Here is a 23,742-nt window from a genome sequence, read left to right as displayed (position 1 = left end):
GAATGAGGAAGGGGGAGCCCCCGGGGAGACACCTGGCTTTGAGCAATTGATGAGCTTGGAAAACGAGCACAAAAATAATTCCCACCAATTTAAACAAACAGATCGCAGGTGCTAAACAGACTGTTTAAAGCCCAACCCCCAAAGTTTCTGGAATATAGAGGCCTGAAAGGATGGATGAAAGGTTAGCTGACCACAGAGAACTGAGGCTGCTGGAACAAACAGGATCTGAGCCTGGGCGTGCGAGTTCCACCTCCTTCTAGCTCCCACTGTCAAGCTGAGAGATGACCCTTCTGAGCTGTGAAGAGACTCAAAGGTTCTGAACGTCATGGCACTTGCTCTGCTCTTCCATCTCAACAAGCTCAGAAGAAAAACCCCACAGGACAGTAAACTAACACACCACTGTTTTGGTTACTCTTTTTTTCTTTCTTACAAAGAGAGCAAATCAAAAGATCCTCAGGCTCAAAGGACTCATCTGCAGCTCCAGTACTGACCTTTGGGCCGGGGAGTCCCACGGGGCCATCGAAGCCCTTCTCACCCTAAAGGAAGAAAGACAAAAGAAACAAGTAAGGCTCTGTCTTGACTTCCCCCTTCTCTCTTCACCGGTGGGCGATCCCAGGCACAGGCTCGTAAGCCAGTCTCTTAGTAAGCCACATGCTGATCAGTGAGCTGGACAGAGTTCATGGCCGCTGAGAGCTCCTGATCCCAAACTGCCAACCTGCATGGGGAGCTGGGACCTGGCCTCCAAATACAGCTACTGGTGGAAAGATCATCCACCAATTGACAGATGCCAGCCTCAAACTCTGGGGAGCATCACCCAATAATCCATTCCATTCATTGCTTCATACCCTGCCTGGATCCCACCTTCCCACCAACTCAATCATTATTTAATACAGTGGCTGAAAACACACACATGAAATGATGCATTCTTTGCCATCTGGAATTTACAAGCTTATGGAAGTAGAGACAAGCAGACAGTCTTCATCCAGGGTGATAACTGCCACGGTAGGTGGAAGAAGAGGGACAGAAAAGGGTCATAATGCCATGCAAATAGCAGGTGCTGAACAGACAATTACTGAACTGAACGGATGGATGTGAATAATGGAGGGAAGGATACAAGGAGGGAGGGAGCCGAAAGGAGGGGAAGGGAGGAGCAGGGAAGGGGAGGACAGGTGGAAGGAAGGAGGAAAATCAGGCAATAATATTATGAGAAAAGGATTTTCTGAGGATGTCTTGAAAGAAGAGCAGGCATTAGCCAGATAAAAAGGCTGGAGGGGGAAAAGGTGTTCTAGGCAGAAGAACCTTCACATGCAAACTGCAGAAGTCAAGGAGGATCTTGCCCCCTCCACGGGACAGGACGCTCCTGCCTGCCTGGAGACTGGGAGGGGAACGTGGAGTGAAATGAGGCAAGAAGGGCAACTGGAGCTGAGGGGCTGCACAGAGCAGAGACAGCTGGGGCAGGGGATCCAGAGGCCGAGCCGAGGAGGTCAGTGGCCATCCAGCGGGTGTCTGTGAGCTGGGGGCGGGGAAGGTGGGTGCTAAGAGAGGACGGAAGCTTGCTTGACTCCAGACTTCCCCTCAGGGGTCCCCGCCATGGCAGGGCTCCGGGGAAACCCTGACCTGGGCAGAGCCCCACTGGCCGCCCTCCCTGGCACAGTCTGCATGCTGGTGCACCAAACCTCACGTTGCTGCAGTTACCCTTCTCATTTGGGGTTTTTAACAGAAAACAAAGACTCCAAAGGATTTGGGTTTGGATGGTTGCTTTTGTTATGACATTGATGGGTGAGAATATGATCAGCATGTTGTCTGTGGCCTGAAGCCCTGAGCGTGCCCAGGGCGCCGTAGAGGAGGAAGAGCCCTGCCCGGCACCCTGTGGGCACCCACTCTGACTCCCTCCCTGGCTTCTGCCAATCAGAACCCAGCACCAGGCCAGAGGCACCCCACTTCACCGACTCCCCAGGAAAGCTTCAGCTCGCAGCAAGACTGGGGTGGCTCCTCGAGGTCTCCCAGCAGGTGGGGCCATGGTCTGACCACCCCACCTGACTGAGAGCTCCTGAGGGGCCCTCTGGGAGGAAGGAAGAAAGGTGAGAGTGAGGGAGAACAGAGGAGAGGGAAGGTGGGAGGGAGGAGAGGCTGCCATGATGGGCAGGCTTAATGAAACACATCTGTTGGGAAATTCTTAAAGTGTATTTATTCCAAGTAACCTCAATCACCACTTTGTATGCTGGCCTGTCTCCCAAGACCCCTGTAAAGTCTGGGGGCACCCGCCGCGTGCCAGTCCCGAGCTGGGAGGGGTAGACAGAGCGATGGCTAAGCCGAACACTGGAGATGGAGGGCCCTGGGGCCACCCAGGGCAGAGCCTGGGCAGAGCCTAAAGCAGAGCCTCGTGGAGAGCAACTCCAATTTGTCATCCTGGTGTTATTTGTTCTGCTCCGACAGTGGAAATTTTTTTCTTATTAAGAAGGCCGCTGGTCTACAGGAAAACAACAGATGAAGGCCCCAGGCATCCAAGGAGACATTTCTTCCAGACAAACAGGAGGTGGTGGTGCTAGTCAGAAACGCACTGGGTTTTAAAACAAGAAGCGCTAAACTCCATTCCTACATACATTTAGATTACACAGCATGGCCAACAGAGCACAGAGGGATGAGGATGGACCCCACAGAGCCACCTGAACCCTCTGCCACTGCCCTGCTGACACTTATTCTCAAAGCAAATCTGGCTGTTTAGTTGCACAGGAGTTGAAGAGGACACCAGGAGGCAGAGAAACTTTGGGAAGACATCATTAACTTCAGGAAAATGTTCATCCCAGTGGGGTCTGAGGGGCCCCCCTCCCAAGGCCCACAGAGATCCGGAGGAAGTCCCGGGAGAAAGGATGGTTCCCAGACCTGAGAGTTGCCTGGAGCCCGGGGTCATCCTGCCCTGGTAGCCCACGTGCATGATGGGAAATTCCCAGCTCCACCGCTAGTTCTGTGAGCTCTGGGCCCACTGGGGCCCCAGGCCTGCAGCTGAGGGTGGACTGTGTACCTTTTCTCCAGGTGGGCAGGAGCAGTTGATGGTCTTCAAAAACCCGATCTGCTCACTGCCAGAGGTGGGAGGCGGCTGGGGCGGCGGGGAGGGTTCCGTCAGCACGGTCACCTGACACTGGGAGGAAGCACAGCGGTCAGAACCTGGCTTCTTGTCCCGCACCCTGGAGTGCTTCCCTGTCCAGGCAAAGGGGAGCTGGGAATCCTGAGGAGGCCGGAGCCTGAGCAGGACAGGCAAGTATCTGACTGTAGGTCCTGGCACCCCGAGACCTCGGAGTCAGATGGGCATGGAGTCAGATGAGCCAACGGGTCTCGCTCGGCCCCTCCACTGGCCTCTCAGCAGCCTACGGGAACTGCTTAATACCTCTGAGCCTCAGTGTTAACCTCCGCAAAATGGGGACAAGGGCATTTCCATCATAATGCGGTGAGAAGGGTTTAGTGGGACTGAACTGAAGTATCAAGCTCAGAGTCTGGAAACCAGGAGCCAGCCAAATACTGGATAATGACTTACTTCTCCCCTTCCCTCCCTTCTTTCCCTCTTCCCTTCCCCTCCACTGCCTCGCTCGTTGCCTCCCTTTGCTCTCTCCTAATTTAATCTGTCCTCCTCCCTTCCCTCGCTCTCCTCTCTCAACCGCCGGGCTCATCTGACCCTGCAGCCCCACCTCTGACAACGACCGCCTCTGGGTGCCTGTGCCCGACGGTCGTCCTGAGACAGGACACGCTGATCTGGTGCTCACTGTACTCAGGACCTGGGCCGGCCGAGCACGGAATGGGGATTTTAGCCTTTAGCCCCACAAGGCAGGACTACTGAAGCATCCTCGGGATGGGTCCTCGGCAAAGAGAGTGGAGAGGAGGCACCTGGGCGGAGGCGGAGGTGGGGAGGGCCCAGGACCGGCAGAACCGCACAGAGGGTCCAGCCACAGCAGGCAGTCTGGGCCGGCCCGCTGTTCCCGACCCCGAGCTGCCTCCCCAATCCTGCTGATGAGCCCTGAGCACTGGCAGCACCAAAGCCCTTCTCTCCTAGGGACATGCAGCCAGCCTCTGCCCCTCACCACCCAGAGCTGGGCCCCCGGGGCAGCTGACTGAGGCCAGAGGGACCTGCTCCCCCAACCCAGGCCCCACCCGACCCGGAACTGGAGCCCCTGGTGATGAGCACCGGGCTCCCTCCCAGGCCGCACTCTGATGGCGGGTGTCCTGATTCTGCTCCCAGACCCTGGACACCGCCTCCCCAGGGGGTCACGGGGAGGAAGTCAGGGCCTGTCCCCCCACCCCCCGGGCAGAGTCTCTACTCACCGGACCGGAGGGGATGTCACAGCAGGTCTCCAGTTCCGCGTGTCGGGAGTCGCAGTAAATCACGACCCGCTGGAGGTCAAACTGGGAGGGGAAGCGAGGTCAGAGGATGAGTTTGGGGGGCTCAGAACCCAGGCTCCCCCCTGGTATCAGGCAGGCCCCGCTCAGGGATCTGGTCCACTTCCTCCTTGGGGTCCTGTGTGGTGGTCTGACTCTGAGCTGAATGTCAGAGGGAGCCAAAGTGTCATCTACCAACATCCCATCCTTCCAAAAGTGCAAGCCCCGCGTGCAAGGAGCGAGTGAGCACAGGCTAGGAGCAGTGTCTCCTGCTTTCTGTGAGCCAGGCCCTCGCACGCCCCTCCTCTCCCCGCTCAATGCCGCTGAGCTCACTATAGGCCGGGCTGTGACGTGGTCACCAACGGTCTCCAAAGCTTCAGCGTGTTCCCCTTTCCGACTCCTCAGCAGCTCCACAGAGCGTCTTAGCTGAACTTTTTTCATATCACAAATCTGCTTCTACCACTGTCTTCAATCCCACTGTGCCCCTTAATATAAAGGGGCTCTATTACCCCCATTTTCTCCAAGAAAGCACATCTGAAGAGATACCAGCATATTCAAAACCCAAGACCTGTTGGTTATGATGGCAAAACACCAAGGCAACCTAAATACCCACCAACAGGAGAACAAATAAGCAAAATGTACACGAAAATACAGTATTATGAAGCAGCTAAAAGGAATAAAAGCTTAGACACATAATTTTGAAAGGAAAAAAACAGTATGTGACTATGTTGTACATACATTTCAAAACATCCAGCACACATCCAACAACGCTACATTCGATCACAGAAATGCAAATACATGGGGGAAAAAAAGAGATGGCTTTGGGAAGAGCTAGCTATCCCAGATCATGATTCGTTCACACCTTGACAAGCGGGGGACACTTTAGAGTGACTTTAGTTTGAAGACGGTGCGCGCACGCGCGTGCGTGCGCGTGCGTGCGTGCGTGCGTGTGTGTGTGTGTAGGTGTAGGAATGCACCTCTAGAGGAGAAAATACATTAAACGAAAAGGGAAAAGAGAGAAAAGGAGGAGGAAAAACAAAGAAAGAAGAATGATGGAATGAAGATGAAGATGGAAGGACAGCTCTTTCCAGCTACTGAATCATTCCCGGTGAACATCCCAGGATAGTTGAATGAGGATGCTTTTTACTTATTTCCCACATACTTGCCTATATTTTCCTAATTTCCCACAATCAGAGAAGGGAAAAGAGTCATTTAAATGTAACGGAAACTATATAATTACCTACCCATCGATTTTGCCTACACTTATAGGTAGACGTGGCTCAGCAGTAAAGAATCTGCCTGCAACGCAGGGGACACAGAAGATGTGGGTTTAATCCCTGGGTCGGGAAGATTCCCTGGAGGAGGGCATAGCGACCCACTCCAGTATTCTTGCCTGGAGAATCCCGTAGACAGAGGAGCCTGGTGGGCCACAGTCCATGGGGTCACACAAGAGTCGGACGTGACTCTGCCTGACGAGTGTGAGTGCGATATAGACCCACATGAGCCACATTCCCAGCACAGAGCACAGTGCCCGGCACACAGGAGGTGCTCGGCAGATACGCTAAATGAGCAAGTGGCTAGCTCACTGAACGAGGGAATCACGGGACCTGGCAGTGTTCTGAGCCGGGGCCCTCCCTCCTAAGACGGCCCGAGTGATACAGGCAGGCGCGGGGGCACCCGGCTCCTGAGGCCCCGCGGCTGAGGTGACCCCGTGACCCCGGAACTCACGTCAACAGGCACGCTGTCGTAGAGGCGCTTGCCGATCGCCGTCTTGCCCTGGATGTCGATGTTCTCCCGCTCCTCGAGGGGCAGCGTCTGCACCAGCGCGCAGTCGACGTACAGGGAGGCGTGCTGGGCCTGCACGCTCAGGGCCACCTTGTGCCAGTCCCGGTCGAAGAGGTCGTGGACCCGGGGGCCCCGGAAGACCACCCTGACGGCGTCCTTCATGGCGCCAACGGCGCTGTACTCCACGGCCTTGTTCTCGCCGTCCAGCCGGATGGACACCTGCGGAGGAGGGCACCGGGGGCCTGTGAGCTGCCTGGGCCCGAGGCGGAGAGGACAGCGGAGAGGGGAGGCCGCAGAGTCAGGCCCCGGCCGCAACCGTCCCCAGCCGGTCAGCCTCTGCGGCCCCCTCACTGCGATGCGATGGCTGACAGCTACCTTGTACACTGTTCCCAACCTTGTACTGGAAGACTTGAGCTCACACGTTAATCCAGGGGTCAAACTCTCAAATGCCGAGAGGGGCCAAGCCGGTAAGAGCACATTTGTAAACCTGCAAGTGTGGATGAGGCTTGAGCTGTGAGACCTACCAGAAACCGCGAGTGGTTTCAGTGTCCTTTAAAAGCCCAGAGAACAAGACTGTTTCCAGGTGCCAGGTGCCAGTCTGTGATCCGTCCACTAACCTGCCACTAACCTGCTCTCTCTCTCACCTTGAGGATAAAAATGAAGCCCCAGCAAAATACAGGGAACTTGCCCTTCTTGTTCACTGGATTACCCCCATTTTGCCTTTTGTAAAATGCCTGGAAAACTCTGGAGGAAACTTTTACTTTCCTCCTACACCCAAACTGGCAAATCACTTTTAAGCTGCGTGACCTCAGGCAGGTTATTTAACCTCTCTGTGCTATTTCTTCATTTGTAAAATAGCACCAATGATAGTGCTGACTTCACAGAGCTGTTACAGGGATTAAATGAATTTACAGATATGTAAAACATTCACAGTACTTGTTATCAGTCAAGCGCTGTTCCACATATCAACTATAATAAATCAAGCGAGTTCAAAGACATCTCTGCAGTGCAGCCTTCTCTGAGACACACACATAACTGGATTCTAGCCTGGTCATTTGCTCTCACATCCTCAGGCATGTTGATTTATTTTTTCATAGCACTTTGGGTCAGTATATGAAAGTATCTCATTCACTTCTTTGGTCCATCTGTTTCTTGCCTGCCCCACCCCATCTTTTTAAGCAGGCACTCTGTCTCTGTCGCTCATTTTTTAACCCCAGTAGCTAGGACAACCAACACACGCCACACAGTAGCACTTAACAGAAAGGGAATGAATGAATGGGAGCTCTGAGGTTAAAGGAAGGAGCCCACTGCTCTGCAGATAAGCCAGTGTTCAGGACACCACCCAGGTGTTCTGGTTCCCCTGTCTGGGCTCCACGTGGGCTCAGTCCAGCCAAGGGGGACCTAAGATTTATTATTTTTTGCACTGTCTGGTGGTATGTTACAATTATAGTGAGAAACAAAACTATGAACCCCTAATAACCTGAAACATGTGCTGTGCTTAGTCGCCCAGTTGTGTCCAACTCTCTGCAACTCCATGGACTGCCGCCCGCCAGGTTCCTCTGTCCATGGGGATTCTCCAGGCAAGAATACTCGAGTGTGTTGCCATGCCCTCCTCCTGAAACTTCGCATGCATATAATCTAATACTTGTGATTAAACCTAGTCTGCTACTTCTTGCAATTGGCTTCACCTGTTTGAGCCCTGAATCTCTGAGGACCTGGGGAGCTTCATGAGGCCATGACTTTTTCTCCAATGTTTCCATTTCTTCCAGCACGATACAGAGCACAGGAAGGCCTGTCAGGCCCAAGTCCTGCGTCTACCAATCTGAGCCAGGAGGCCTCAGGAAGACAACCCACGGGTCGGATCCGTCAGCAAACCCTGCCGATTCTATTTTCAAAATACATGCCTGGAATCCGATTTCTCCCCAGTTCCCCATGATCACTTGGTCTAAGTCAGCCTCATCCCTCGCCAAGAGGACAACGGTCTCCCAGGCTCCCTGTTCCAGGCCTGCCCACCTTCCAGGGCCTGGTCTCAGGTCCCTGCACTGGCCGCCCACCCGGTCAGGAGCCTCATCTCTAAGTATGCCCCCCTCCACCACTGCTCCAGGGCAAGCCTCCTTCCTGGCCCTTTATCAGACCTGGAATGAGTGAGCGCCCCTCAGTTTCTCCCAATGACATGCCAGTGGTCAAGGGAGGCTGTAATCCTACATGGGGTCACGGAGGTAAATATAGCTACACGGTTACATGTCTACAGGTCCAAGAGCACACAGCGAGGCTGCTCGCAACACTGCTCAGAGCTCATCTGCTGCTTGGCTTCTGCCCACTTTTCCTGGGTCCGGCCAGGATTCCCCAGGGCATGCTTGGGGTGGCCATCGTGGCGTTTCCAGGGAAGGGTCAACCCCGAGGCTGGTTCGACGGAACAGGACTGCCAGGTGCCTCTCCGAAAGGCAGGTTCTGACTGCGCACGGCTCTGCAGGATCCCAGCCTGGGGCGCATTCAGACAGAAGAGGAGGGGGTGGAAATGGCCGAGGGAGCACGCAGCCCTGCAAACGCCACGAAGGAAGAGGACCCAGACGGCGGGGGCAGTGCGCGCTCACCCACAGGAATGTCATGGCAGGCGCCCAGGCCCACAGCACCGGACCCCGCAGCGCCAGAGATGTGCGTGTCTGCAGACGGTGGATGGGGGTCACGGTGCACTGCCTGCCCTCTGCAAAAACAGCCTCCGGAGCAGACGCTCACCTCTGTCCAGCCTCCCGTGCTCAGGAAATCAGGCCAGGGCAGCCAAGCCTGACCGTGCTCTGCATCCCAGTCTGGCCGGGGATGCTGTGGCAGTGTCATTCCACAGGACTAGCTGATGGGGACCAGAGCCAGCGGGGCACACTGGTCAAGAGACAGACTTGGAGTTCAACCGCCTGGGTTCCAGTCTCACCTCCCCCCATCATGACCTACAAATGCCAGGCAGACGCTGCAGCTCACTGCGATGGTAACAGCAGAGCCTATTCATGGGGCGTCTCCAATGGCTCAGATGACCAAGAATCTGCCTGTGATGCAGGAGACCTGGGTTTGATCCCTGGGCCAGGAAGAGGCCCTGGAGAAGGAAATAGCAGAGGAGCCTGGCGGGCTACAGTCCACGGGGTCGCAAAGAGTCAGACACGACTGAGCGACTACCCCTTTCACAGTTTTCACAGGGTGGTTATGAGAACTGAAAAAGGATCTCCGAAGCAGTCGGAACAAGCCTGGGCTCCTACTGACTGTGTGTGAGTGTGGGTACAACGTGTGCTCGGGGTCAGGGCTCAGCTTCAACCTCGGGAAGGGAACTCACCACCATGAAGCAAGTCCCCTCTCAGCGAGCAGCCCGTGAGAGTGGCTGCTGTGGTCCTGTGGCTTGAGCATGCTTTTGTTTTGTTTCAACCCCAAATGAAAATACATCAGTGTCTCCCAGATGAAGATGGGTCATGTGTTGATACAGCTCATATGTCGTCAAGAGGGGACAAGGGTGAACGATAGACACGGTTGGTCCACGAGCTCTGAGAACAAGGGGTTTGAGAGGTGCATCTCAGATGAACGATCGTGCTGACGGTCTGCGTCTGGAGAGAGGCAGGCCCCCACTTGGCTCCTGCTGCCGCTGGACTGTCCCAGCTTCACAGGGATGAGAACCAGAATGCACCCGATGTGGGCAAAGACAGGCTGCAGAGCTCCATTCAAGGTCAAACCAAGGATGACCATAAAAACCCTACTACACATGAGGCAGCGTCTTAGATGCTTTACAGACGTCACTCTGTACGATGCCTCCAACAACCACTGACGGGAGGTGCTCTGTGTCCCGACCAAGAACATCAGGACTCGGAAAGCCAGCGTGGCCCTGAGCCCACACCAAGGAAGGACCAGACACAAAGTCTGAGCCCCAGTCATGCCAACTCTGAGCAGGTTTCTTCCACCGCATCACGAACATGCTGCTAATGGAACACGTGCATTAGGACAGCGGTGCTGGCTGCCAGCTCCCCCGCTGGACTGAGGGTCCCTGAGGCAGCAGCTAGGCCTCCAGCCCAGCAGGGTGCTGGGCGCTTGGCCATCAGGGAGAAATGAGGCTGCAGTCCCCCCGGGGGACTCCCGGTCCCCCAGGGGTCTCCCAGTCCCCCAGTGGTCTCCCAGTCTCTGCAGGTGCCCTGGGCTTGGATACACTGGACTCTCCATTTTCAGGGCCCAAGACAGGGACCTGTGGAGAAAACACAGCGGGTGCTGCCCTGCCCACGAGGAGGAGACAGAAGCCCACACTGGGACACGGCGGGCAGCTCGCACCTGCGGGATGCCATACTGGTCGATGACCTGCCAGATATACCAGTCTTCTCTCCGGGACGATTTCCTGAGCCGGAAGGTGGTGACAAAGGCATACTCATCGGGCAAGCCTTGCGGGAACACGTCCCTGGAGGGAGACAAGAGACAGACACCACTAGGCTGAGGGGCAGAGGCTGCAAAGGAAGCCCACGCACCCCAGGGTCACTGAGTCTTGCCACGCTGACCTCGTGGATTTCTGAAGTCCACCTCCCCCCCTGCCTTCACTGCCTTTTCCTTCCAGCAGTGCCTCCACACAACTCTTTCTGAGCCCTGCCTTGGCCCCTTCAAATCTACCTGCTCCCCTCCAGGGCTCACCTGCTTCCATCTCTCCAAAATCAATGAGAGATGCTACCCTGCCTCCTGCCCTGGGGTCAGATGCAGCCGACTGTGCCAGCCCTCACCTCTCCCTGCCTGCTGCTCCCAGCAAGGCCGCACGGGGGTGTCTTATCCTGCCTGGTTGCTGCCCCACATCACAGGATACCCTCCATCCCCTACAGAGAGTGGGGGCCAGCTTTCATCTGGGGAAGTCCTTCAACCCCATCAGCTCCAGCCCAGACAGCCCTACAAGGCAGGCACACTGCCCTTTCCCGACAGCATCCCAATGGAGCGTGGCTCCCCGCCAGAGTCAGGGGCGTGCAGAGCTGTGCCACTCCTGTCCTAGCTGAGGGCGGCTGGGCTGTCGGGGCAAAACTTCTGGGGCTCAGTGGCCCAGTAGAGGCTCCCCCCCAGAGACTGGCTGGTCTCCAGAGAGCCCCTCATCACTATCAGCTGTTGCCCTGCACACCCTGCTCAGAGGCAATGCCTTCCGCACTGGAGCAGGTGGAGGCTGTCTGGTCCAACAGCCAGGATGGGAAATGAGGGGGCGTCTGGCTTCCTGGTTCTCAGACTTGTGGACCCTCAGGGACCCTTGGTTTGGCTGTAGGAGCTGCAAGCAAAGACTGGTCCTCCCTCTGTGATTCTCGGGTCTCAGATCTGAGCCGCGAGTCGGCCCTGCTGCTCAGAGTCATTCTCTGAGCTTGGGTTTCACCCTGGATCACACGCCGGCACTGGGAGCAGCGCCCATCACTTCCCCAGGCCTCTCCTGGAGTCAGGGCCACCCCGGTCACTGCCCATGGGAGGGTCTGCACAGACATGGGCTTGGGAGCCTCGGACGGACGCTGCCCTTCACCTCCTTTTTCATCTTATTGCATCAGTGAAGCCTACTCTGCTATGAAGTTTCTAAACACACTTACATCTCAACACACATATGTGTAACATGCACTGCAGCCTACCAGGCTCCTCCATCCATGGGATTTTCCAGGCAAGAGTACTGGAGTGCACTGCCATTTCCTTCTCCAGGGGATCTTCCCAACCCAGGGACTGAACCCACATCTCTTGCATCTCCTGCACTGCCAGGTGGATTCTTTACCCACTGAGCCACCTGGGAAGCCCGTGTATGTATCTATGTATTCGTAACTGTGTCTACATCTGTTTATACACAGGCATGCCTGGTTTTGCTTTAGCTTTACAAAGATACTGTGTTTAGCTACTGCTTTACCTTTGAAGATACTGTGTTTTTTTTAAATGGAAGACGGGTGGCTACTCTGCACCAAGCAAGTCCATCGCTGCCGCTGTCACACAGCGTTCTCTTTTAATTAAGGTATGTGCGCTGTTTTGTTAGGCATGATGCTGTTGCACACTTAACAGACTACAGTTCGGTGTAAACGTAGCTTTGATACACACTGGGAAACCAAAAGATTTGTGACTTGCTTTGTTTCGACATTCAATTTACTGTGGTGGTCTGGAACCAAAGCTGTAGTAACTTAAGGGCGTGCTCCTATCTCTATCTCTGTCACTACCTTCCTGTAAATCTAGCAAGAGACTAAGACTTTTTCTTTGGCTGTGTATACACACACAGATATACAAGAGAGGGTAAAGGGAATGGTGTTGGAGGACTGGAGTTTGAGGTCAACTTCTGCTTCCTAGGACTGAGATTTTGAACAGGTTGCTGTCCCATTTTGAGACCAAAAAAAAAAAAAAAATGCATGAGTGAATGGAGGATGGACACCAAATCCATATGGAGAGGGGAGTGTAGGAGGACCAGGGAACCAGTAACATCACTGGAAACAGATCAATTAAGAAACAGGGGGAATTTCCAGGGTCAGTGATATGGATGTTTCATCGCAAGGTGATCGCACCAGGCACTCTGGAGGCTAAACCCCTACCCAGTGCTTAGCGAGCAACCAAGCTCACTGGCTGCTTCCCGCCCTTGCTAAGGCATCCAGGGCAGGTCTGGGGCAGAAGCCAGCACTCACTCGGTCCTCTGCACCACAGGGAAGGATCCCATCCGGACGTAGGAGCTCTGCGCCCCGTTCTCTCTCTCCCCCAAGAGCGTCTTCACACTGAACAAGTCCATCAGGTCAAAACCTGTCCAAAGAGACGAGAGGCACATCAGAGAGAAGACGACTGTGTTCATGATACCGCAGGAATGGAAAGGTGTCTTTCGCTTTGTTTTGGCTCCAAGAGAGGACCTTGCTCACTGATCATGGCAAGTAATGGGAAAGACATGATCTTGGGTTCAGGGGAGCTGGCAGGACAAGGCGGGGCATCCAGGTCAGTCACGTATCTGTGTGATGCCGAGCAGCGACACAACCCACAGGAGCCTGGGCTCTTGGTTGTGACAGAAGGTTGACATGCCACCTGAGGCTGTCCTAAGGACCCCAGGTGGCCACTCAATGCAGGGTAGGAAGCTGACTCAGCAGGTCGGTTGTTCCTCAGGATTCTGCATCACCAGCCACACATCCTGACCCACGACCCTCTACAAAACCGCCTGGACCAGCGTGGGGGTCTGGCTTGAGTCCTGCAGATACGGTCCTCAGATAAGCCCAACCACAACGCCCGCACGGACACATCAGTGGGATGCATCGGCCTGACACCGCGTCCCCGGAGCAGGAAGCGCTCCCGGCCGGTGAAGGGAGGCCCTCACCCGTCTCTGCATCCCCAGGGCGAACGTGCCGCTCAGCATCAGCAGCACCAAACCCACGGTTCTTCAGGAAGATTCCTCTGTCTCCAGCACTCTGGGGTGCAGCCACAGGAAACAGGAAACGAACTCTCACGTTAGGGTGATTAAAACATCTTCTACCACAAAATTCTGTCCTAAGAGATGACTGACTCATCCAACTTGTATTCTTGAGAGCCTGTCTGTTCCCAGCTCTGCACAAGGAGCTGCAAGGACAGAAAGCACTGACCTCCGACCGAGAGTCTGAGCAGCGGCAGAGCCAGACCAACCTGCGCTGACCCTGCAAGTGAAACTGTCAGTCTCCCCCTCGTGTCTGACTCTTTGCCGCTCCATGGGCTGCAGCCCCGCCAGGCTCCTCTGTTCATGGGACTCTCCAGGCCAGAAAATACTGGAGTGGGTTTTTCCATTTCTTCCTGCTCAGGAGGTCCTAGCTATGTGACCTGAGGCAGGGTGCCTGACGTCTCTGAGCATCCATTTCTTCCTCTGCAGAAAGGGGACTGTCTTCGCATGCGTCTCACAGGGTTGTGGTGAAGCTTGAATGATACGGTACAGAGCTCACCATACAGAGCCTGACATGCAGTGAAAGATCCACGAAATAGTTTTCATATTAATTACTTCCCCTGACAGTGACTGCAGTCTCTTATCCCACTACATCTGTCCATGGATTTCATTTATTCATTCAATATGTATATTTTGAGAGCCTGCTCTGAGCCAAGCACATGTCAGCACTGGCAACAAGCTGGGAGAACTGGCCCCCAGAAGTTCCCAAGAGAGTGGGTTTAAAATCCAGCAGGCACGTGCCTGATGCCCACACAGCAAGGTGCCAGGGCTGAGCAGGAAAGAGTCCTGCTCCTTCCCTTCACAGCGCCATCCCTCTTCCTGGAAACTTCCACCTTCAGTTTGGTTTCCCTGTAGTAGTTATTTGTGCGAGAACACCAAAAAAATAAGACTTCAAAAAGCAAACATATGCTCTACTGCTTAATTCCACTTTCACTGGTTTCCATGAATAAAAACAAAGACTTAAACACCACGAAACTGAACAACAAGCAATTAACGAGGTGGCAGCAAAGGGCACAGAGAGAAAGATGAATTGCCTGCAATAAATAAAGGCCGGGAAGGAAAATGAAAAATGTTCTGAGGTAAGCAGACTCGAATGTGATGCACCGAGATGAAGAGGCAATTGTTTAATGCAGAAAGTGCGAGGGGGCACCTCCCTGAAGTCGTGGACTCAGCTGAAGCAAATGGCATCAGGGACACCGTGACCACCGCCCAGTGTCCTTCAAAGGTCTGCGAGGGACCGAGCTCCGCTGGACGCCCTGGGCATGAGAGTCACTTCCAGGTCTTTAGTGGGTCTGGCCGAGGTGCACACAGTGTCTGTGTCCGAGGAGGAAGCTGAGCAATCGGGGGGTGGGGGGTGGGGCCTGATCTGATTCATGCTTCCATCCCTGAAAAAGGATGGAATCTGCTGTTGCTCTTAACTGAGGCTCCACTTGTGCAAAGAGGGAAGGAGAGAAGAAAGGAATTCTCTAAACCACTCAGGGCTTTCTACGTCTTACAATGCCCCACTGGCTGCTCAGATTTCAGTAGTCAATAGGACAAAATTCCCAACGTGCCTCCCACTACCTGAAGTCTACTGTCCACAGAGAAATGCGCACAGAAGTGGGTAGTGTCCGTATAGTGGGTAGATGGGAGGAAGGGAGATGTCTGGGCTTGTATAGGAGCACATGGAGTACCTGCCTGGCCCAGCTGAGGAGACTTCAAGGAAGGCTCCCAAGAGGAGGCAAGGCCTGGCCTGAATTTAAAGAACAAATGACATGTGGGCAGAGGAGGAGGGAAGGGCATCCAAGGTAACTGGATGTGCAAAGGTCACCAGACCTGAGTCAGTGAGGTTCCTTCTGAGAATCCCCACTATTTTGGGATGTCAGGAACCACGAGAGGGGGACCAAGGAGTGAGTGAGGCGGGCGCAGATTGGGCCAGGCTCTGACGACCACGTGAGGCAGCCTGGGCTTCTTTCTGCAGGAGGTGGTGGGGCGTGGAAGGGCTTTAAAGCAGGGAGAAACACAACCCGGGGCCTGTGCTCAGAGGTCACTCTGGCCGCAGGGATGGAGGAGCTGGGGGACCGGGGAGGATCAGACTGGAAACATGGGGCTGGGGGCGGGGCGGGAGGGAAGAAGCACCAGGCTGGGACCATCTGAGACAGTCGGGACTTGGTGATGATCATCTGGACGTCAGAGACCAGGCAGGAGGAGAGACCCATCAGAATGTCTGTGGCCAAGTTTCAGAGTAAGACTGAGCCCAGCACCTTCCTTCACCATTAAATAACTCCTTCAGAGAGCATTGCATAACATTGTAGTTGCTAGAATCTGCAGAAAGTTCAGGTTCAGAGCTGGGAGGGGTCCTAAAAGACATTATGCCAGAAGTGGGTAAACTGAGTCCCAGACTGCCGCCTCCAACTGCCTGGTCTGTCCTCCACCCCGTCCTCACTGCTCCAGCCCCACTGAGCCCGAAGACTAGCTGGAGTCACTTAAGGAAACACCTAGAGACGAGCCTTTGCGAACCACATCTTTTACAAAAGCTGCTCCCATTACCCGGCTGCGCTGAACTTGGCAGGTCTGCAGCACCTTCCATCCTTAATTCCAGCCTCAGCCCCAGCAAGTGGCTGCAGCGGGACCCTGCTGGGATGCTCTAGGAAGTGGGTCAGAGGGCCTGAGTGTTTCCTCACCCGTGGTCACTGGCTGAGCGCTGGGTTACTCCGTTACACCCGAGGAGGGTTAACCCCGATTCATCTCACCTGCTGTGCACACAGGCAGCACAGTCTCCTGCCATTCTAGAAACATTCCCCAGGTACCAAGATGCAGATGCTGTCTTGTTCATGTGGGCAGGCAGGGTCCCTCAGGTAGGGGTGGGGCAGAGCAGCACCTACGAGACACCTGGTTCTGATCGCCCACGGCTCACTGCCTCGGGAGGGAGACCGCATGTGGGTTCGTACTGGACCTGAGATGCTTTAGGGTGGATGGATGGGGCTCCTGACCCGGCCGGCACTGGTGAGGAGAGCCGGGCTGCTGTCCTGGACGGGGAGAAAGCTCCCCTGTGATCACGCACCTCAAGTGCCTGCAGGATGCCCGGCCACAGGGAGCAGTAGACAGATGCTCACCGCCAGGATAAAGGGGAAGCCGGCTCGGCCGTCCCCGCGTACCCCCAGTCACCCCGCCCAGGCTGGATGGAGCCAGCCTCTGCAGTGCTTATTTCTGCTGCTGGCTCTGCAGTCATGTGTCTCTCTGCTCCCTCATCCATTGATTTGCTCCTATATTTATAACTCTGATTCACTCTCTCCTTCACGCCCAAATGCAGCTATTTATTCACCTTCTTACTCGGGCTGCCCATCACTTACTCATTCCCCGTGTCCCTCATCCTACTTCATTCTCTACCAACGCCTATAACATCACCACTGACTCCCAGATGGAAGACGTGAACGGCCTCCCCCGGTGGGCAGTTCGTGGACGGGAGTTGCCACCTGCACTGTTCAGACCGTCCCCAGGACTTTGGTGAAAGACAGCGATGAGGACAGTACCAGCAAGGCTACCACCCTTGAGTCCAGGAGGGTTGTGGTCAAGTCCAGCAAAGAAGAAAGTGAAAGTGTTAGTCACTCAGTCGTGTCTGACTCTCTGTGACCCCATGGACTGCAGCCCACCAGGCTCCTCTGTCCGTGGGATTCTCCAGGCAGGAGGACTGGAGTGGGTTGCCATCCCCTTCTCCAGGGGATTTTCCCAACCCAGGGATCGAACCCAGGTCTTTGGCATTGCAGGCAGACTCTTTGCAGTCTGAGCCACCTGGGGAGATTCACGTCTGGCAAACGGCATCACAAAGCAAGCTGTGCTGGCTGGCTGTTTCTCGTACCTGTGATCTCCTTGGTTCCGCCATTGGTGTGCTTAAAGCGGTCTCCTTCCACACGAACGCTGGGGCAGAGCACATCTGAGAAGGGTGAGAGGAGAGACTGATAAGCAATCTTGACGTTCCCTCCGTGGAAAGTGACCGGGCAGAGACCCCGTCCACCCCCCAGCATGTGGGACATCTGCCGGGAGCAGCGGCAGAAGCAGGGCCACACCGACCGCGCGTTCTGTTTACTCCCAGATGTACCTGATGCACATGGGCCCTAATGCCAGTGCCGTACCCAGAGGTGACACAGGAATAGGCAAGGTCCCAGCAAGGAGCTCACAGTGTGTCCAGTAGAGGGAGCCCAAGAGCAATGCCCGCAGGATCAACAGAGTCCTAAGTGACAGGAATGGGTCTGGGTTCCTGGAGGTCTCAGGATCCCAACACCCAGCCCAGCCTGGGAGGTCAGGGAAGCTTTCCCAGAAGGGTGACGCTTGCAGTTTCTCCTAAAGGAACAGTAAGACTCATCCAGCCAGACCAAAGAACAAAAGGGGACACAGGCAGAGAGGGAATGTCACAAAGGCATGAACTTAATAGATGAGAATTCCAAGTCAGAGAGGTGTCAAAGGAACGGAAACGTGCCGAGAGCATACCGGCAAGGCATCTGTTATGCTGCCTGAGGGAGCTTCAGGTGCCACTCCAGGCACATCCCAGAGGAAGCAAGACTGCCCAGTTCTACAGACGCAATGGAGGAAGTCAAAGTAAACCATACGTCATTACCTGGCATAACATATCTAAACATCTTCATGATCTCTCACCTCTAAAAAACTGGAAGGAAAAGGGATTCTTTCAGTTGCCCTAAAAATCCCAGAAACTCATTGTTACCAAAGGGGAAAAGGTCAGTTCAGTCGCTCAGTCGTGTCCGACTCTTTGCAACCCCATGGACTGTAGCACGTCAGGCCTCCCTGTCCATCACCAACTCCCGGAGTTCACTCAAACTCATGTCCATCGAGTCGGTGACGCCATCCATCCACCTCATCCTCTGTCGTCCCCTTCTCTTCCCGAGGAAAGGGCAGGGAGGGATAAACTAAGAGTTTGGGGTTGGCGGATACAAACTACCATATATATATATATATATATGTGTGTGTGTGCGCACGCACGTGTGTGTGTGTGTACATATACATATATATATATACTAGATAAACAACTAGGGCATACTGTACATATAACACAGGGAGCTATAGTAAATATCTTGGAGTAACCTAGAATATTAAAGAAACTGGAAAAGAGTATGTATGTATATATACATCTATGTGCATAACTGAATCACTTTGCTGTACATCTGAAACTAACACAGCATTGTAAGCCAACTATTCTTCAATTTTTAAAAATCCTACCCAGAGAACCCACTGCAAATGTTAGTGTCTCGGGCCCTAGTGTTGGCTTCCCTGCAAGTCCCCTAATCTCTTTCTCGGTGTGAGCGTGTGTGCCATGGGACACCTTACAGAGAATATACTTGTCTAGGGTAGCTTGGAGGAAGGGCAAGATCAAGCCATAGCGGGATTAAATTTATCACCAGAGGCAACTCAGCATCTGCCCTGGAAGCAATCTGGTAACATACATTATTGTAAGAATCACACCTGATCAGGCAGTTCCGTCATCCCACAGATTTCACGTACGATGACCTCTTTTCAGCACAAGTGTTTCATTGTGGGACCCTTCACCAATCAGGAGTGAGAAGCAAGAATGGGATTCTCCCTGATTTGGGAGGAGGTATTTTTAACATTTATCCTCGAAGGCACCAGAGGTCTGACAGGCCCCAAGGAAGGGGTTATTTTGGAAACAGCACAGAGCTGTGTGTGTCTAGAACCACATATATGCAAGTGGGTGCCGGCGCTGCGCAGGGTGCAGACAGCGCCACCCAGAACAGCAGCAGCTGCAGATGACAACCAACTGCTTCAAGGCTGGCAGGCTGCCAGAGGGATGCGCTGGGACTGTGCGTCATTAAAATGAGTTGACTCTGACCTTTCTAGCCTTGATTATCAGCAAACCTCTGCAGTCTGATGGCTGGAGCTCAGTGCAGGCAAAGCCACTGAGCCTTTGTCTCTGCAAATATCCCGGGGGAAGGCCCTGATTCCCGACCCTGGATGGTCAAAGACAGTTCGAAGGCCATGAACACAGAAAAGATGGAAACGTTTCAGAGATGTCAACATGTGCCCACACCACTTTAAGAAATCAGTCCCCAGACCACCTGCCAGTCCCCTCATGGGAGCCATCACTAAGCCCCATACACACCAAAGCCTCAAGAGGGAATTTATAGCTAACAATAAGTCATAACAAATGGCTCCCAAAATACACCCTGCATCCATGCTCCCCAGGGAAGAGAGGGCCCTGGAGGGTCACCTCTTTGCAGGGAGTGGGGGTGAGCACCCAAAGTCACTCTCAGCTCGTAACTACGTGCCTTTGGCCAAGACATGTCCACCTCTTGGATAATGATCTATTTATTTCCACATGAGCTGGCTTATTGGAATTGAAATACTTACAGAGGTCCAGATACAATCCAGGTCCTGAGCTAGTTTTAAGGACCCACAAATGAGAAAACAGATAAGATAGCATCCCTGCCTTCAGGGTGCTCGTGGGCTGACTGCAGCCAGGGCCTGAGACAGGTCAGCTCCAGGAAGTGCCAGGGCTGCCCTGACACCCTGTGTCTCCTTGCCTCACAGCATCCTCCTCCTTGACCCTGCAGACTCTGGTCAGCAGCCCCCTGGGCCTTGCTCCCACTCACCCCAGCCTGAGTAAGGACCCCTTGGCAGGGTCCCGTGTCCTAGGGCTGGTGGTGCCATGCTGAAGGCACTGACCAGTGTGGCTGCCTCCCCAGTTAAGTCTAAGGGCCCAGCTGAGTCTGAGTCCAGCTCTGTCTCCACTGCCTTCCCGGCTCCAGCCTCAGAACGGGAGGTGAGTTCATGATGGATGGAAGGACCAGCGATGCCTGAACCAAAGCTGAGCGGTAGACCAGATGCCTCCCAGGAAAGGGCTTCATTGTGCTTTTGACCAGGTGAGAACTCAGAGTCCAGGACCCCAGCCACCAAGGTGGGGCAGGCACTGTTAAGTGCCACCCTAATACCCATCCCTCACTTCCTCCTGGCAAAAACAATGTCACTTTTATTCAGGTGAGCAGCATTGTTAGCCCAGGGAGAAAAGTGGTGAGTGGTAGGTCGAAGCCGATTATGACTCCTATGGTCCTCACCTTTCCAGCCACCCCCTCCAGCTAGAGATGCACCTGTGACCCGGTTCTGGCCAAAGGCGTAAACACCGGAAGCACACGGTGGGTGGGGGCGGGCTGGGGTCTGAGAAGGCCTCCGTTTCCCTGATGGATGGGGACAGGTAGGCGGAAGGGGCTGGCAGGGGCACGTTCCCTTCCTCCTCCTTCAAATGCAGAACATCTGCAGGGCTGTCTAGGAGAACTGAAGAAAGAGGAACTCCGCTGCCTCCAAGTCCAAGTGAAAAGCTTGAGAAAAAGCAAAGAAGCTGCTGAGAGACCGGATTACCGTCACATATCCAACCAATACAGACTTTTCAGGTTATCATTCAGGATCAACACAAGGAGCCGCTCTGCATTTGAGGAGGAGAGTAAGTTCTCAGCAGTCAAAATGTGTATTTAACTAGTTCCCGGTGAGCTGGTTGCTTTTCCTTTTTAAAGTGTGAGAGCAGAAAAAAGATACAGCTGATGACAAAGCCCCTGTTTCCCCTGGAGTTCACCCATTGATATCTGTATTCCCTCAGCCTTTAGGAAGGTAGAACATTCTAGACTTCCTGGAGCAATGCGATTTCCCTTTCCCCAGGATGGGTTCTTTTTCATCAGAAGCTGCAACAGAGGCTGAGTCTTGGCTGATCAGAGCTGCTGCTCCCTGGGGCACATGACAGAAACTCACTACAGGTTCTCAGGAAGAAAAGGAAAAAAAAAAAAAACACTTCAGCTTGCCCTCAGTTTACCAAGTTGCAAACAGGGGGCATGTGTCTGAGCATCAGAGGAGGAGGGTTAGCACAGACAGTCTCTGCCGTCCTCTGCTTCGTGCTCACCCACCCGCAGCTCTGTATGGAGGAGACACGCCAGGCCGTCTCAGACATGCCTCCCAGTCCCCTGGCTCCCAGTCCAGAGCTTCTCCAGTCGGGGGAAGAAAGGGAGGGTGCTGGCAACTACTGAGTGCCTACTGTGCGCCAGTCGCTGGAGATTTGACTCACAACAGCAATTCCAGGAGGCAGATTTTGTTCCCATGACATAGATGGAGGAACGGAGGCTAAGAGAGGTTAAGAAACTCACCAGGAAGGAAGGGTGTCTGGGTTTGAATAAAGGGCTACCTGTGTCTAGAATGAGCAAGCAGAGGTGGCCCGGACGAGCTGAGCAGCACCGGGAGAAGCTGGGAGCAAAGCCCAAGGGAGGAGGCGGTCACTGCTCATCCATCACCTCCTGGCCGCGAACCACAGACGGGATGACGACAGTCCCAGTGGGCAGGGGAGGGGACAGGGGAAGCAGACACGGGCCAGACACCCGGCAGACTCACGGGGTCGTTCCTCCAAGGCCAGGAGGCCAGCCAGGAAAACAGTCCACACACCCCCGCTCTGGAGAGCCGGGCCCCAAGGCCCCAAGGATGAAAGGAATAATGATTAGAACCACAGGCTTCCAAGGCCAACGGCCCACACGTCGAAGTTCTGTGGTCTGCTTCTGCCCAGGGCCGCAGCTCTCCCCGCGTTCAGCAGACGGAGGGAGCTTGCTCTGCACAGACACTGCGCCAGCGGCGTTGAAACCATCAGCACATCTGACCGACTCCTCCCTACAGCTTTACGGGCCAGGTGCAGTGGTTCACAGATGCGGAAACAAAGGCATAAAGAAGTCAGCAGGCTATCCAAGGCCACAGAGTGAGCAGAAGGCAAAGCCAGAGCGCCAGCCCTGGCGTTGGCTCAGGGCCACGACAGCACGAAGCTTCTCTTCAAGGCCACTGGTCCAAGGTCACCCAGCACAGAGGACCCAAGTCTGTCTTGTCTCCAAAGCCTGCGGGGACAGACGGCCAGCTTGCTACTTCCGGGGGCACGCCTTCTGCCTCTGGACGCCCTGACACGCACCCGGGGCTTCCTCGCTCTGCACTGAGGGTTCATCTGCTCTCTGGACTTCGGCCCGTCAGGCCCGAATGCTTGGGCCCGCTTACATCTGGCTCTGAACAGGACACTGGGGAACCTGGGGAGGGCAGATGTCAAGACTCTGCCCTTGAGTGTACCCTCTGCCGGTGCCAAATCCAGAACGGCCCCACTGTCTCTCACAAAAGCGGGTTAGATGTTTCCAGATGGTCAGCATCCTCCTCTCTCCAATCGTCTCCAGCTGAGCATCCCTTGTTCCCAGCAGCTCCCTCACCCAGGAGAGGAAGATCGGAAGGAGTAAGACCCAACCTACGATCACACACACTGTACACTCACAGGTCCCTGGGCATGGCTGAGGCGTGCTTCTGCCGGCAGAGGACAGTGCTTAGCCTCCTTTGTGACACCCATCAGTGTAGTGTTACGCCCATTTTTCAGATGAGACAACTGAGAGCGCTTAGATGACCTGCTCCAACCACACCTCTAGTTAGCGGCAGAAGCAGGGTTCAGATTCAGTATGACACCAGCATTTCCACACTTGACACCACAACTCGACATAAACATACGGGATGGGGAAGAACATACGTTAACACTTAAACCACGGCTACCTCTGTGAGGGCAGAACTTGAAGTGGTTTTTACCTCCTTTTTGCTTTTCTGTATTTTCACATGGGCCTTAAAAATATGAAGGTGATTCACTAGTACAGTATTTGCAGGTTATCAATACTACACTTTACTAGAAGGAGGCCTGAGCCTTGCCCTGGTACCCTCAATGCTTAGGCAGCTGGAGGCTGTAGGGGCAGGGGGCGGCAGGGTCACCAGGGATGGGCAGGGGGGCGCAAGGGCTGTTTCCAGGGGTGACCTGGAGTCCCGGAGGATGGCAGGGACCTCGTGGGGCTCATATGCACGTCTGGACTCAAGACATCCTGCCACAAGGAGCAAATGTGTAAACACACAGACGAGGCAGCCCCGCCCTGCTGGAGCCACAGGCCAGACATGGGGGATGCCGGGAGCAAAGGCAGAGACAGACACAGAGAAGTGAGGGGTCGTCATGTGTGATCAGTCCACAGAGGAAACTGGCTGGTGAGGGGCGCTAGGTGTGGGGATCAGGACGCACGTGGGGTCTGAGAAGATCCCAGGCTTGGTGCGTCTGGGCTGAGAGCTCAGAAGGGAGCGAGAGCCACAGGAAGAGCAGAGGGCCAGAAGGTCCCAGCGAGGGCAGAGCCCCGGGCAGGAAGCTGCTCGGTCGGCCCAGG

General features: G+C 54.6%; 1 protein-coding gene across 1 annotated transcript in view; it reads right to left on the bottom strand.

The window, feature by feature from the left end:
* Nucleotides 1–23,742, bottom strand: part of COL22A1 (collagen type XXII alpha 1 chain) — a 201,486-nt gene that overhangs the window by 156,202 nt on the left and 21,542 nt on the right. The window contains exons 3-9 of the mRNA XM_052651665.1: nucleotides 17,382–17,456; nucleotides 12,780–12,891; nucleotides 10,450–10,573; nucleotides 6,097–6,372; nucleotides 4,315–4,395; nucleotides 3,023–3,139; nucleotides 492–536 (exon numbers count right to left, since the gene is read on the bottom strand). Of these exons, the coding sequence (XP_052507625.1) occupies nucleotides 492–536; nucleotides 3,023–3,139; nucleotides 4,315–4,395; nucleotides 6,097–6,372; nucleotides 10,450–10,573; nucleotides 12,780–12,891; nucleotides 17,382–17,456 (830 nt within the window). The remainder of the gene's footprint in view (nucleotides 1–491; nucleotides 537–3,022; nucleotides 3,140–4,314; nucleotides 4,396–6,096; nucleotides 6,373–10,449; nucleotides 10,574–12,779; nucleotides 12,892–17,381; nucleotides 17,457–23,742) is intronic.

Source organism: Budorcas taxicolor, chromosome 14, assembly GCF_023091745.1.
Source record: "Budorcas taxicolor isolate Tak-1 chromosome 14, Takin1.1, whole genome shotgun sequence".
Classification (NCBI taxonomy): domain Eukaryota; kingdom Metazoa; phylum Chordata; class Mammalia; order Artiodactyla; family Bovidae; genus Budorcas; species Budorcas taxicolor.
Note: the sequence above shows the minus strand (reverse complement) of the source record. Positions and strands in the feature narration are given on the sequence as shown.